The sequence below is a fragment of the Pleurodeles waltl genome, chromosome 3_1 (assembly GCF_031143425.1).
Source record: "Pleurodeles waltl isolate 20211129_DDA chromosome 3_1, aPleWal1.hap1.20221129, whole genome shotgun sequence".
NCBI lineage: Eukaryota > Metazoa > Chordata > Amphibia > Caudata > Salamandridae > Pleurodeles > Pleurodeles waltl.
Genome location: NC_090440.1, coordinates 27,417,794 through 27,432,841, shown reverse-complemented (window position 1 = coordinate 27,432,841; position 15,048 = coordinate 27,417,794). Strand labels below are relative to the sequence as shown.

Here is a 15,048-nt window from a genome sequence, read left to right as displayed (position 1 = left end):
GTCGCAATGCTGGCGCTGCATCGATCTCTACTCGGGGAGACGGGCTGCTTTGTTTTGGTTCAGTGTGCAGTGATTTTCTCACCGCGATGCAGGCTGTGCTGCGTTTCTGGCAGGCAGTGCGTTGAATTTTCGCCGAACAAGGAGTTCTTTGCAGGATGAAGTCTTTTTGGTCCTGAGACTTCAAGGAACAGGAGGCAAGCTCTAGCCAATCCCTTGGAGAGCACTTCTCAGCAGAGCCAGAGGGCAGCAAGGCAGCAGGACAGCAGTCCTTTGCAGAAAAGCAGTCATGTGACTCCTTTGGGCAGCCAGGCAGTTCCTCTTGGCAGGTTGCAGGTTCTGGTTCAGAGTTTCTTCACCAGTGGTATCTTGTGCAGAAGTGTCTGAGTTGGTAGGGTCAGAGGCCCTGTTTGAATACCTAAATGTGCCTTTGAAGTAGGGGAGACTTCAAAGAGTGGCTTAGAAGTGCACAAGGTCCCCTTTCAGTTCCATCCTGTCTGCCAGGGTTCCAGTAGGGGGTGTGGCAGTCCTTTGTGTGAGGGCAGCCTAATGTCCTTTGACATGTAAGTGTCAGGCCCTCCACCCTCCCAGCCCAGGAAGACCCATTCAGTATGCAGATGTGTGCAGGTGTGACTGAGCATCCTGTGTCTGGGGTTGTCTGAGTGAAATGCACAAGGGAGCTATCAAATAACCCAGCTAGACGTGGATTTTAAGGCACAGAAGGATTTAAGTGCAGAGAAATGCTCACTTTCTAAAAGTGGCACTTCAAAAATAGTAATATTAAATCCAACTTCACCAGTCAGCAGGATTTTGTATTACCATTCTGGCCATACTAAATATGACCTTGCTACTCCTTTCAGATCAGAATTTACCACTCAACAGTTCATGAGGGCAGCCCAAATGTTAGCCTGTGAAAGGAGCAGGCCTCACAGCAGCGCAAAACGAATTTAGGAGTTTTACACTACCAGGACATATAAACCACACAAGTACATGTCCAGACGTTTGTCTACACAGCACCCTGCCCTATGGGTTCCCTAGGGCCTACCTCAGGGGTGACTCGTGTAGAAAATGGGAGTTTTAGGCTTGGCAAGTACTTTTAAATGCTAAGTCGAATTGGCAGTAAACTGCACACACAGGCCTTGCAATGGCAGGCCTGAGACACGATTAAGGGGCTACTTATGTGGGTGGCACAATCAGTGCTGGAGGCCCACTAGTAGCATTAAAATCTACAGGCCCTGGTCACATCTAGTGCACTTCACTTAGGGATTTATAAGTAAATTAAACAAGTCAATTGGGTATGATCCAATGTCACCATGTTTTAAGGGAGAGAGCACATGCACTTTAGCACTGGTTAGCAGGGGTAAAGTGTGCAGAGTCCTAAAACCAGCAAAAACAGTGTCAAAACGTGGAGGGAGGCAGGGAAAAAGTTGAAGGTGACCACCCTAAGGCTGTCAGGTCTAACAGTAATGTAATGTAATATAGCATAGCATAACATGACACAACATAACATAGCACAGCATAACATAACGTAACATAATGTAATGTGACATAGAATAGCATGATATAACATAGCACAGCATAGCATGACATAACATAACATAACAAAGCATAATAAAACATAGCATAACATAACATGGCGTAGCATAACATAACATCAAGTAATGTAACCTAATGTATTACAACATAGCATAGCATAACTTAGCACAACACAACATAACATAACATAACATAACACAACATAACATAACATAGCGTAGCATATCATAACATAGCATACCATAACATAACATACCATACCATACCATACCATAACATAGCAAAGGATAATAGAGCATGGCATAGCATACCATAACATAGCAAAGCATAATATAGCATGGCATAGCATAACATAACATGTCATCAAGTTATGTAACCTAATGTAATATGACAGCAAACCATAACATAGCACAACACAACATAACATAACATATCATTGCATCGCATAACATAACATAACATAGCATAGCATAAGATAACATATCATCAAGTAATGTAACCTAATGTAATATAACATAGCATAGCATAATATAGCACAACACAACATACCATAACATAGCATAACATAGCCTAACATAACATAACATCACATAACATAGCATAGCATAACATAGCAAAGGATAATAGAACATGGCATAGCATAATATAACATAGCAAAGCATAATATATCATAACATAGCATAACATAACATAACATAAAATAACATAACATAGCATAACATAGCATAGCATAGCATAACATAATGTAACATAGCATAACTTAACGTAACATTGCATAGCATAATACAGCAAAGCACTGCATAGCACAACACAACACAACACCTCATGTTTGAGTTGTTCTAGCTTCTCTTCTAGGCGATGAGCTCATAGAGGAGGTCCTTGGTACTTGTATCCCCTCTGGGAGTGCTCTGCAGAGGAAGCTCAGACAACAGAGGACGAAGCCAGAATACATGGTGGAGCTGATAGCCAGAGTCCCACCAGAATGCTTGATTTCCTGCCCGTCCATGGACAGGTGGTGGGTCCGGTGCAGGCCCGTCTGTGCCTGCCTTGAGGGTCTGCCATAGCTACCTGAGGGATCAGTTGCTGAAGACCCAGAGAGGAGGAAGACACTGTGGCTCTGATGGAATGCACAGGAGGGTGGAGTTCACCCAAAGTACAGGCATCTACCATGCACCAGAGGGAAGGGAAGGCGTGAGAGACTGGAGGAACTATCCCTGGGAGAGGTGGGGGAGCATTCGCTTCTCCAGGGGTACAGATTAAGGGGCATATGTATGAGAGGCTTGCGCTGCTGGAGCGTCACTGTTTTTTACGCTCAGGAAGCGCAGGCCTCTCTTCCATATCTATGAGGCCACGCAAAGCCACTTTGAGGGGACTTTGAATGGCCTCATAGATATGTAGTCATACAAAGCAGGGCAAGCTGCTACGTTCCCTTACTCTGCACCGTGGGGGTCTTCCATGGGAGATGCAGTGTGTTTCCCACGCAACACCCATGGATTTTGAAGCTCCCCCGATTTACTTAATCATCTAAACCTCGGGCAGCTGCAAAACCATACTCGTCCCACTCAGGGCAGGCATAACGAGGGGAAATATTCTCATTTCTCCTCATTTTTTTCTCTTTCCATGTGTGCTGCAGCACACACGAAAAGAGGAAAACCCCTCTTGGGATGGTTGTTGTGCAGGAAGGTGCCCCTTCCTGCACAAAAACAATCCTCCATGCAACACAGGCACTCTTGCAGTATGGGAGCGAATTGTGTGCCAGGGCAGAGGTAAAGGACAGGAATGCACTGTAATTCATAAATATGGTACATTTCTGCCCTTTCACATTGGCGTACCGCAGTAGAGCAAGAAGACGTGTGGCGCTGCCCGATGCCATTCCCATAAATGAGAGCCCTTTTTGCTGTTCTGTTCCAGGCTGTACATGGTCTGTGCCTGTTATATACTCCTTCCTCTCTCGCCCCAGGTGCCTCCTGCCCTGGCAGTCTTTCACGCCTGGCCTGTGCTCCTTTGGATGTATCATTGAGACCCTTTGGACAAGTGTCCAACACTGGAGAGGACAGTGGCGATGCAAGGATGCCTAGGGACCTATTGCAAGCACAATGGTCCCATGCCCTGGCTGGGTAATAAAATACAGTTATTCATGGGGTGCAGAGGGGTCCCCAATAATAACTTGTCTCTAGTATCGCTGAACCTGCTGCACAGCTGATAATTTGGCCTCCGGAGTGCAGAGCGCGAACTCCTTCAGCAGTGATCAACGTATCTATCTTTCAAGGAATAAATATTAATTATTCACATTTTGGGGCACATAGTGAAACGCAGTCTGCCTGTGGGGCAGGTTATCATTTGCAAAGAGACGAGCCCTCGAGCGCCTATAAATATTCATGGACTGCACATTCAATCACTATCCTGCGGCCAGCGGGAGTCTCGCAGCCGTGTCTGCATCACCCCAATATCTGATTTAAAATGCCATTCCATGTTAGACATTTTATCGCTGGATGGCATGGCAGAAGTGTCATCTACAGCCCCCTGAAATCCAAGGGGCATGTTTATGAGAGGCTTGCACTGCAGGACCGTCTCTTTTTTTGGTGCTCCGGGGGCACAAACCTCTGAACCAAATCTATGATGCACTTAAAGCTATTTTGCGTGGCTTCTCATGGCCTCATAGATATGGATTAAGACAAAGAAGCGCAAGTCGCTGCGTTGCCTCATTCTGCGCAACACAAAAAATTGGGAATGTCTTAGTGTTTCAGGATGGTTCACAAACCACGTATAGGACCACGAAAGACCAAAGTGTTTCTGAAACAGCAAAAACGCAAAATTCCGCGAAACATGTGAGGTGTAAGAGATTTGTGAAGCTCATGGTCAATTTATTCTGCACACAAAGTGCCTCATTTATGGGGATTTGGCGCGGAGCAGCGCAGCAAGTCAAAGTGAAAGGGCAGGAATGCACCATATTTATCCATTCCTGTCCCGTCCCCCTGCACTGGTGCCATTTCGGCCATAACGAAAGAGTGCCTGTGTTGTCAGCAGGAACAGTGTAGAAAGAGACACCTTCCTGGACAAAAAGAATCTATGGAGGTATTTTCCTGTTTCTGAGTGCTGCAGAATGCAGCAAAAACAAGCATTTGCAATACAACGGGTCTCGCATTACGTCGAGTTAGAGCTATTAGCGTTGTAAACTCCTAACCAGACTTTTCTCGCCACATTAAATGAAAAAAAAATGAGCGTGATCGCGCTGTGTAAAATACAGTGCAATCGGGCTGCGAAATAAAGAGTAGTCCAGAAACCATACAGAAAACATGGAGCTCGTATGTTGCCAGTAGTTTACCGGTGCTCTCGAGGAGGGCTATACACCGGAAAACGCATGACGTATGCATGCCTTTCACGAATGAAAACAAGCGGATTTTAAAAGGCAGGCACACGAACCAATGAAAGTGACTGACATAACATGGGTGTGGTTAAAATCCCCTAAAGAAAAATCAGAAGAGGGAAGGAGTGCTTTGTGCTCGCCCCTAAAAAGAAAGAGAAATAAACGAGAAGTGAAGATATTTCTCCTTGTTGTGTCTGCCCTAGGGAGGTGTAGGATTTTCATGCATTCCCAAGATTACAATACAAGTCCTTGTAAATCTGGGAATACATCAAACCTATGGGAGTCGCGTGGGAACACCCACTGCAACGCCTGTGGAATGCCCACCTTGAGCAGAGTAAGTCAACGCAGCGATTTGTGCTGCCTTGCCTTACTCAAGATTTATCAGGCCATTCAAAGCCATGCAGTGTGGCTTTGCGTGGCTGCATAAATCTGACTGAGAGCCTTAAGTCACACATGTATCACTTTGTGTGGTGCAAACGTGATGCAAGGCTCTCTTAAATATGCCCCAAAGTTCCTTCGCTGTCAGGTTGTTTGCGTTTTGCATATCAACTCAATATTTTACCTAGACAAATGTAGGTTTGTGTCAGGATTTGAAGAATTCCCCAAAAGAAATATAGTTGACAGACCTATTTGTCCACCAGTTCCACATCAAGATACTGAATAATAATACATTGGTTAGGAACCTGGGGTAAAAATGTGAAAGTGAAAAGACACTGGATACACAGGTTCAGAATACTGACAACAACAACCTAGCGTCATCGCGGCAGTGAGGGGGGAGGAGGAGGAGGAAGAAGAAAACAGCAGCCTAGCGTCATTGCGGGGGTGAGGAGGGAGGCGGAGAAGGAAGAGGACAACAGGAGCCTAGGGTCATCGCGAGGTGAGGGGGGAGGAGGAGGAGGACAACAGCAGCCTAGCGTCATCGCGGCTGTGAGGGGGGAGGAGGAGCAGGACGAGAAGGAGGAGACTTTGGAAAGCGACACACGCTGAACTTAGCCTCTTTCTCCATCTGCATTAAGATGTCCTCTTAAATTTCCACAGAAGGGCTCTCAAAGTCCTGGGCCAGAGACTGCGCACTATAGGCCAAGTAAGTGCCCACGTAAACGCACAAATTCTTAGCTGGAAAGGCTCTTGTTGACCTCATCCACATGTCTCTAGGAGAGCAGGCTTCCGGACTGATGGAGCTACGACCATTCAAAGTGGGCACAATTGGGTCCTCCTTTACATTGTGCAGAAGCACGTCCTCTGTTTCTTCCAGAAAACAAAGCGTCTGGAAAAATCAAGGCGCATTTGATCAATCAAAATACTTTCATTTACCTAAGACGAAGGTCCATATTTAAGAAAAAGTGGCGCATCCGGCACCGACGACACCATGGTTGTGCCGTATTTATAATGCAGCGCACCATGGCGGTCATTAGCACAATTGCGTCAAAATGTTTGTGGCTATTGTGGCGCTTTGCTACGCTAATGTCAAACATTTTGATGCTAGTGCAGCAAAGTGCATAGGAGGCCCATAGGTTACTATGGGAGAGTTATTTTAATGCTTGCCCTGAGCACTCGTTAAAATAGATGCCAAAAATGGCACAGTGAAATCTTCCTGCTCCATTTTTGCGGGCCGTGTAGTGCTGGAACACTTCCCTTGCATACATAATGTCTGGTGCAGGCATGGTGTGGCACAAGGGTTTACAAAGTGACGCAATGTATGCATTCTGACACTTTGTAAATATGGCGCAGCAGAAAAGCTACATTAGCGCCGCCTTGGCGTAAAAGAAATGGCGCTATGGTGGCACTAAGGTGGCGCTAAGGGCTAAATCTCTGATCTTCTTGTGCAGTGGTAAAGCAAGTCAGAGGTCTGTCATACTGAGGAAACAACCCCTCCTTATCCTCTGGAGCAGAAAACAGGAGGAAAACAGGGGTGGGCAGCACTGCTGTAACTCTCTCTAGTGTAATTACTGCAAAATTACTCGTAATTATTCATAATTATGGGAGAAGAGTAATCCAGCAATTAGTGCTCTTTTCTTAGTACATAATGCACCCACGCATCCAAAATGAGCCCGAGGATGCATTCTGCGCTATGAAAATAGCACTAAATACTACAGGACACGAACAGCAGTGGCTAGGAGCCACTTTAAGTGTCTTATTTATGTGGGAGTTCACGCCCGCAAAGGCCCTTTTGTGGTTTTGAATGGCTTCAAAAATGTGGAGTAATGCAACGCAGCACAAAGCACTGGTTGCCCTACTCTCCACTAGCGAGGTGTTCCATGGGCATTGTCTGGGTGTTCCCACCGGGCTCCCATGGTTTTTGGTGCATTCCCAGATTTACCAACCCTGGTAAACCTGGGAATGTGCCAAAATCCTTCGCCTCCCCAGGTGAGGCGTAATGAGGAGAATTTTTTTTTTTTTTCTTGTTTTTTTCCTCTATCTATGTGTGCTGCATTCTGCAGCCAATCAGAATGGGGATTGTTTTGGGCAGGAAGGTGCCCCTTCTTGTACAAAACAATCCTACATGCAACGCAGGGACTCTTCCCCCAGGGTGCAAGGGTCCCTTTGTTAGACAGTCAAAAGCACACCAGCACAGGGGAAAGGGCAGGAATGCGCCGTATTGGATAAATACAAAGCATAGCAGCAAGGTGACGTGCTTTGCTTCCCTCCGCCACAAAGCCCATGAATCTGGGCCTTAGTTCATTGTTCCTGTGCTCCGGCAGTAGAACTTTTGTGCCAAATCACTCTTAGTTAGTCAAGCTGATATAATTGCATAATTTCTGTAATTTCGCATAACAAGCGTAATGCGTAATTATTTAAATTACTCCGATTATTCTGGTGTAACTAAAATTTCACCCAGACGTAGAGGAAACCTCAGATGGTCCCTGATGTGCTGCAACAACTTAGGAACCTCCGCTCTTCAAAGGTATTTCCTGGACGAGGAGATCCTGGGTAACTCAGACTCTGGGAGGCTGTGGCACTGGGCTTTGAACTCCCTGATTTCTTGTGTTTGTCCTTCCCCCTGGAAACAGCCATCTGGATCATATCCTGCGCCTCTGCTGCTGTCATTAACACAGGGGCATGTAGGGGTAAATCTGGGGACTCCAAATTTCTGCTCCTTCTTGCAGCTATTGACTCCTCCCTCCCAGATGAGAAGCCTGAGGAGACATGCCTCCTCCTAGAACCCCTCTTTCCCCATACTTTGTTAGAAGTTGACAACCACCTGCCTGATGGAAGGGTTTATGTAAAACAAACATGGCAGCTAAAAATGGAGAATCCTGATTCTCCCTTGCTGTCCAAAAAGAGCACCACATTCATATAACCACAAGGGTCAGACTGGCCCATAGGGGAAGCTGACAATTGCCAAAGAGATTACCAGCTGGGCAACCTGTTGTTGCACCACCTGTAGTAACCACAAAATCTAGAACCCTCATGGCCCAGCTCTAAGGAGCAGCTATCAAATGACCCAACAATGGAAACAAAGCAAGAGAGACAACAAACACAGAGAACGTAAGAACCAGTCACACGATGAGCCAAGTGAGGCAAGTAGGTCCTTTATTCCATTACACGAACTGAGACTCTGGACGCGGTCAGTTTGCCGAACACGGTTTGAATGACGAGATTTTTCTATTCTGGTAATTGGATATTGACCTGATGAAGGATGAATAATTGTTTTACTTCAGGATTAAGGACAGTTTATAAACGAAGGACCTCACTTACAAGGAAATGACTCAGCGCGGTGCTGCAAGCAATCTTGCATAATTTTCAAAATGCATGGAAGTGCTGTATTTAAAAGAATACAATGTATCCCTGTGTTTCCTGCTGGGCCGGCGCTAAATTAGCTGCCTATCGCTAACGCACCCACCCTTGCACCATGGTGCAAGGATGGCTGCATTGCGGGGAGATTTTTTTTGTGCAGGAAGGGACACCAGAATGCAGCCCACATAGAAACAGGAAGAAATGAGGAGAAATAAATATATTTTCCCCCGTTTCCTTACTCTTACGCCACCCCTGGGGTGGCGTTGGAATTTGACGCATTCCCACACTTGTAAATCTGGGAATGCGTCAGATTTCTTCGGGCCCCATGGGTGTTGCATGGGAACACTCCAAGCAACAACCATGGAATGCCCATTTCACTCAGTTATGCATGAAAAGGGTGCATATTTGCATATTTGCAAGGCCATGAAAAACCATGCACAGTGGCTTTGCGTGGCCATGTAAATATGGGCTGGCACAATGCACCACCAAAACGTCAACAAAATGACGCTCCAATGATGCAGTGTGCTAGGGCCTCATAAATAAGGCCCTAAATGTGCCAATTAAGTGTAGGACAATTTTATCATGTTTGAGGAAGAGAGAACAATCACTTTAGCACTGGTTAGCAGTGGTAAAGTGCACAGAGTCCTAAAGTTAACAAAAACGAATTCAGCAAAACAGGAGGGGTCAAGGAAAAAGGTTTTGGAGAACACCATGCCAAGGTTGTCAGGTCTAACAGAAGGGTCGGCTCCATTTCTGATTGACCCACAACACAGGTCAAGGGAGTAACCGGGGATCACACCTGGCTGTCATCCTCCACTGAATTATGCCACATAGAGGTAAAAGGTCTAAGTCTTCCTTTCTTTAATGATTCCCTAGTCTTACTGTGCCCACATTATCAGACCCACAATCACACAATACAATCAGCCGAGGCCTCATTGACCAGAACCTCTTTCTGGAATAAAAGAGACCTTTGATGTGTACAGAGGATTCCACCAGTGTGTGTGTATCCACCTCAGCCCTGAGGAATGTCAGCAGTGAGCATCTCCAGTCTGGGTTTGTAGTCTTCATCCCCACTAGCCTCTCCAGACCCTGTGTCTCCAAAATGGAACCCACAGGCCTAATGTTATGTACCATGCTCAGGCAGAAGTACATCCTAAGCTGCACACACGAGTATCACACGCTGTCCGGCGCTACACACATTCACCATGTAAGTCCAGTGTGAGTTAAATGCACAGCAGAGGAACTTAACATAAGTGGGCTGGTAGGCACCAGTCCCATGACACAAAAAGGCTGTTCCCACTACTGATCACTACTGAACACAAAACCGGTATGCTGCCATCCATGCACCAGGGACATCTTAAAGATTTTTGGGGCCCTCGGCCAAATATATTTAGGGGACCCCTGTTCAGAACAGCTTTGAATTTATGATCCAATTTCAGTTCTTTCAGGCCCTCTTTGTCCAGGTCACTGACACCACACAGAAACACTGGCACACATTCTAAATGTGTTTACATCAAATATTCAGGGATAGTGACGCATGTTTTCAATATTATAGCACTGCAGCAGTTCAGTAAAATTACTTCAAATAATCTGTGTGACACCCTCCCACTTCTCATATGTGATGGTCCTGTTTTGTTCTAAAAAAAACATTTTTATGGATGTTGCATGAAAAATAAACACACAAATTCTCTGAAAAATGTCTGGAATAGACTCTCACACATCACCCACATCAAGAATAAACTAAAGGAAACGGTCTTTAATACAATCTGTTTAAGAATTAATCAAGGTCATCAAGGCGAAACTATCTGCAGAACAGAGCTGGATCTATCAGGGGCCCCTGAAAGACTGGGGCCCTGGGCCAGTGCCCACTTTGCCCATTTCTTAAAACATCTCTGCCCTGCACTAGTAACACTTATCTCCAGGTTTGGGCAGAAGCCCTCTACAACTATGAGGGTAGCACTTAGTGCGCCCCTCCCGGTCTAACAAAAATGCATTATCATCAGACAGGCTTTGATCATGGAGCACAGCATGATCTGTGTTCACCCGTGACCAAACAATAGTACCAGGGATCCAGATCCCCATGCAGCAGAGGCAGTCAGGGCAGGAGTGCATGTCCTTCTCCATCCAGGGACTTTGCTATTCCAGTGGTAATGATTAAAGCAAAGAAGGGAAGAGGAGCTCGCCTCTCGCTTGACATGGACGTACTTTAGAAAGCACCCTTCCTTCCATCATGCCTGGAGTTGAATGGCTGAGGAGAGGATGTGGGTCTGTTGGAGCAGTTTACTGAATTAGCAACACAGATGCCACAGAGGTCCTGCCAGGATGGACAGCAGCAGAGCACTTGTGGATTTAAAGCACAGAGAGCGAAAGGAGCAAAAGAACTTAGGGCGTCTTTACAAGGTGGCGTTGAGCCACTTTTTGTGGCTTAACGCCACCTTGTAAAGACGACCCCTTTCCACACAGCACTGTGCGTGGAAGAGGCGTGCAACAGGTGTTGCTGTGGGTGTGCCACTGCAACACCCATTGCATTTTGACACTGCCTCTGATTTATTAAATCTCATAAACCTGAGGAAGCGCCAAAATCTAACGCCACCCCCAGGGGTGGCATTAGCAGGGCGCAACGAGGAGGAATAATTTTATTCCTTCTCGTTTTTTCCTTTTTCTATGTGTGCTGCATTCTTTCGCACACATAGTAAAAGTAAAATGCCAGAAATTATTGTTTATGTGCGGGAAGGTGTCCCTTCCTGCACATAAACAATCATTTGAAAATGACGCTTTGGCACTTCTGTGTGTGTTACATTCTGCAGCACACACAGAAGTGCCAAAGCGCCATTAGCGATCTTTTATGTGCAGTAAAAGACACCTTCCCGCACATAAACAATCACACCCCTCAGCACAGACATCCTTGCACGATGGTGCAAGGATGCCTGCATTGGCAGCTAAATTTAGCGGCAGCACAGGGAGAAATGCAGGGGTGCGCCATATTTCCTTAAATACAGCGCATCCCTGTGTTTCTAAAGTGGCGCGGCGCTGCCAATTTTGGCACAGCATTGCGCTGCACCACTTTTCTTTAAATCTGGCCTTAGTAGGCACAAAGGGGTGAACAGAAAACACAGGATGAAGCCCAAGAGGTTGGGAGGACAAGCAGAGATAGGGAACATTAAACAAGGTAAAAAATAACAAACAGCAATGGATTGCAATTGCGGTGTGATGAACTAATGGAAGCAAAGTGAGCCGAAACAACTGGAACATTTATAATCACTTACCCATAAGAACCCAAAAGTACCACATACAACCTAAAAGTGAACTGGACACCCTTCCATCATTCCTTCCTCTATACTCGCCAAGCCCGACCCCTTCTGAAGGAGGGTCTGCCAGACTCACCTGCCTGAAGCAGGCAGCCCACATCCGGGTGCAGCTCCCATTACCTTGATCCCATTGCCTCATCGATGTCAACTTGCAAATTACCTTTTCCTCTGCACCATCACCATTATGTGGACTAACATAAATTACGTTGAGTGAGGTATTTAGTTAGAGGGAAAAAGTAATGGAAAAGTAGAAGTTTAGAGTTAGGGTATGAGGGCAAAGAAAATGCTTTTAGTAAATTGAGCATAAATGCAGGAATTAGGGTAGTTGTCAAGGAAAATGTTTAGCGTTGGTACTAGCATAGGCGGGAGAAGACGGCTAAAGGCAATATTTAGGATTAGAGTAAGGGAGAAGTTAAGGAAAGGTTTTAGGGTTAGTTGTCAGGGTATAAGGTAGGATAAGGGATAGGGTTGGTGTTAGCATCAGGATATGGAGCAGGATAAGGGATAGGGTTGGTGTCAGCATCTGGGTATGGAGTAGGATAAGGGACAGGGTTGGTGTTAGCATCAGGGTATGGAGTAGGATAAGGGATAGGGTTGGTGGCAGCATCAGGATATGGAGTAGGATAAGGGATAGGGTTGGTGTTAGCATCAGGATATGGAGTAGGATAAGGGATAGGGTTGGTGTCAGCATCAGGATACGGAGTAGGATAAGGGATAGGGTTGGTGGCAGCATCAGGATATGGAGTAGGATAAGGGATAGGGTTGGTGTCAGCATCAGGATATGGAGTAGGATAAGGGATGGGGTTGGTGTCAGCATCTGGGTATGGAGTAGGATAAGGGACAGGGTTGGTGTTAGCATCAGGGTATGGAGTAGGATAAGGGATAGGGTTGGTGGCAGCATCAGGATATGGAGTAGGATAAGGGATAGGGTTGGTGTTAGCATCAGGATATGGAGTAGGATAAGGGATAGGGTTGGTGTCAGCATCAGGATACGGAGTAGGATAAGGGATAGGGTTGGTGTCAGCATCAGGAAATGGAGTAGGATAAGGGATAGGGTTGGTGTTAGCATCAGGGTATGGAGTAGGATAAGGGATATGGTTGGTGTTAGCACCGAGATATGGAGTAGGATAAGGGATAGGGTTGGTGTCAGCATTGGTATATGGAGTAGGATAAGGGATAGGGTTGGTGTTAGCATCAGGATATGAAGTAGGATAAGGGATAGGGTTGGTCTTAGCATCAGGATATGGAGTAGGATAAGAGGTAGGGTTGGTGTTAGCATCAGGGTATGGAGTAGGATAAGGAAAAGGGTTGGTGTTAGCATCAGGGTATGGAGTAGGATAAGGGACAGGGTTGATGTTAGCATCAGGGTATGGAGTAGGATAAGGGATAGGGTTGGTGGCAGCATCAGGATATGGAGTAGGATAAGGGATAGGGTTGGTGTTAGCATTAGGATATGGAGTAGGATAAGGGATAGGGTTGGTGTCAGCATCAGGATACGGAGTAGGATAAGGGATAGGGTTGGTGTCAGCATCAGGAAATGGAGTAGGATAAGGGATAGGGTTGGTGTTAGCATCAGGGTATGGAGTAGGATAAGGGATATGGTTGGTGTTAGCACCGAGATATGGAGTAGGATAAGGGATAGGGTTGGTGTCAGCATTGGTATATGGAGTAGGATAAGGGATAGGGTTGGTGTTAGCATCAGGATATGAAGTAGGATAAGGGATAGGGTTGGTCTTAGCATCAGGATATGGAGTAGGATAAGAGGTAGGGTTGGTGTTAGCATCAGGGTATGGAGTAGGATAAGGAAAAGGGTTGGTGTTAGCATCAGGGTATGGAGTAGGATAAGGGATAGGGTTGGTGTTAGCATCTGGATATGGAGTAGGATAAGGGAAATGGTTGGTGCTAACATCAGGATATGGAGTAGGATAAGGGATAGGGTTGGTGTTAACATCAGGATACAGAGTAGGATAACGGATAGGGTTGGTGTCAGCATCAGGATATGGAGTAGGATAAGGGATAGGGTTGGTGTCAGCATCAGGATATGGAGTATGATAAGGGATAGGGTTGGTGTTAGCATCAGGGTATGGAGTAGGATAAGGGATAGGGTTGGTGTCAGCATCAGGATATGGAGTAGGATAAGGGATAGGGTTGGTGTTAGCATCAGGGTATGGAGTGGGATAAGGGATAGGGTTGGTGTTAGCATCAGGGTATGGAGTAGGATAAGGGATAGGGTTGGGGTTAGCATCAGGGTATGGAGTAGGATAAGGGATAGGGTTAGTCTTAGCATCCGGATATGGAGTAGGATAAGGGGTAGGGTTGGTGTCAGCATCAGGATATGGAGTAGGATAAGGAATAGGGTTGGTGTTAGCATCAGGGAATGGAGTAGGATAAGGGATAGGGTTGGTGTTAGCATCTGGATATGGAGTAGGATAAGGGAAATGGTTGGTGCTAACATCAGGATATGGAGTAGGATAAGGGATAGGGTTGGTGTTAGCATCAGGATATGGAGTAGGATAAGGGATAGGGCTGGTGTTAGCATCAGGGAAGGGAGTAGGATGAGGGAACGGGTTGGTGTTCGCATCAGGATATGGAGTAGGATAAGGGATAGGGTTGGTGTCAGCATCAGGATATAGAGTAGGAAAAGGGATACGGTTGGTGTTAGCATCAGGGTATGGAGTAGGATAAGGGATAATGTTAGTCTTAGTATCCGGATATGGAGTAGGATAATGGATAGGGATGATGTTAGCATCAGGGTATGGAGTAGGGTAAGGGATAGGGTTGGTGTTAGCCTCAGGGTATGGAGTAGGATAAGGGATAACGGATAGGGTTAGTGTCAGCATCAGGGTATGGAGAAGGAGAAGGGATAGGGTAGTGTTAGGTTATAGGGTAGGGTAAAGGCCAGTTTAGAGTCAGGAGTAAAGTAATTTTGGGTTAGTTTGGGGATAGGGTAAGGGATAGGTTTAGCATAAGGTTAGGTTAAGTGATAGGTTAAGGGTTAGTGTTGGGGTATAGGGTAGTGTAAGGGATGGTTTCAGGGTTGGGGTACAGGGTAGTGTAAGGGATAGTTTAAGGGTTAGGTTTAGGGTTTGGGGATAGGGTAGT

The 15,048-nt window shown here is 46.0% G+C and overlaps 1 protein-coding gene across 1 annotated transcript; it reads right to left on the bottom strand.

Moving 5' to 3' along the window:
- Positions 1-12,377: 12,377 nt before the first annotated feature.
- LOC138283273 (uncharacterized) lies at positions 12,378-14,786 on the bottom strand. The gene has a single exon (XM_069221294.1). The coding sequence runs from the start codon at positions 14,784-14,786 to the stop codon at positions 12,378-12,380; it is 2,409 nt and encodes an 802-aa protein (XP_069077395.1).
- Positions 14,787-15,048: the final 262 nt, after the last annotated feature.

Coding starts and splice junctions, on each gene's coding strand:
- LOC138283273 (XM_069221294.1), bottom strand. CDS start 14,786: ATGCTGACACTAACCCTATCCGTTATCCCTTATCCTACTCCATACCCT.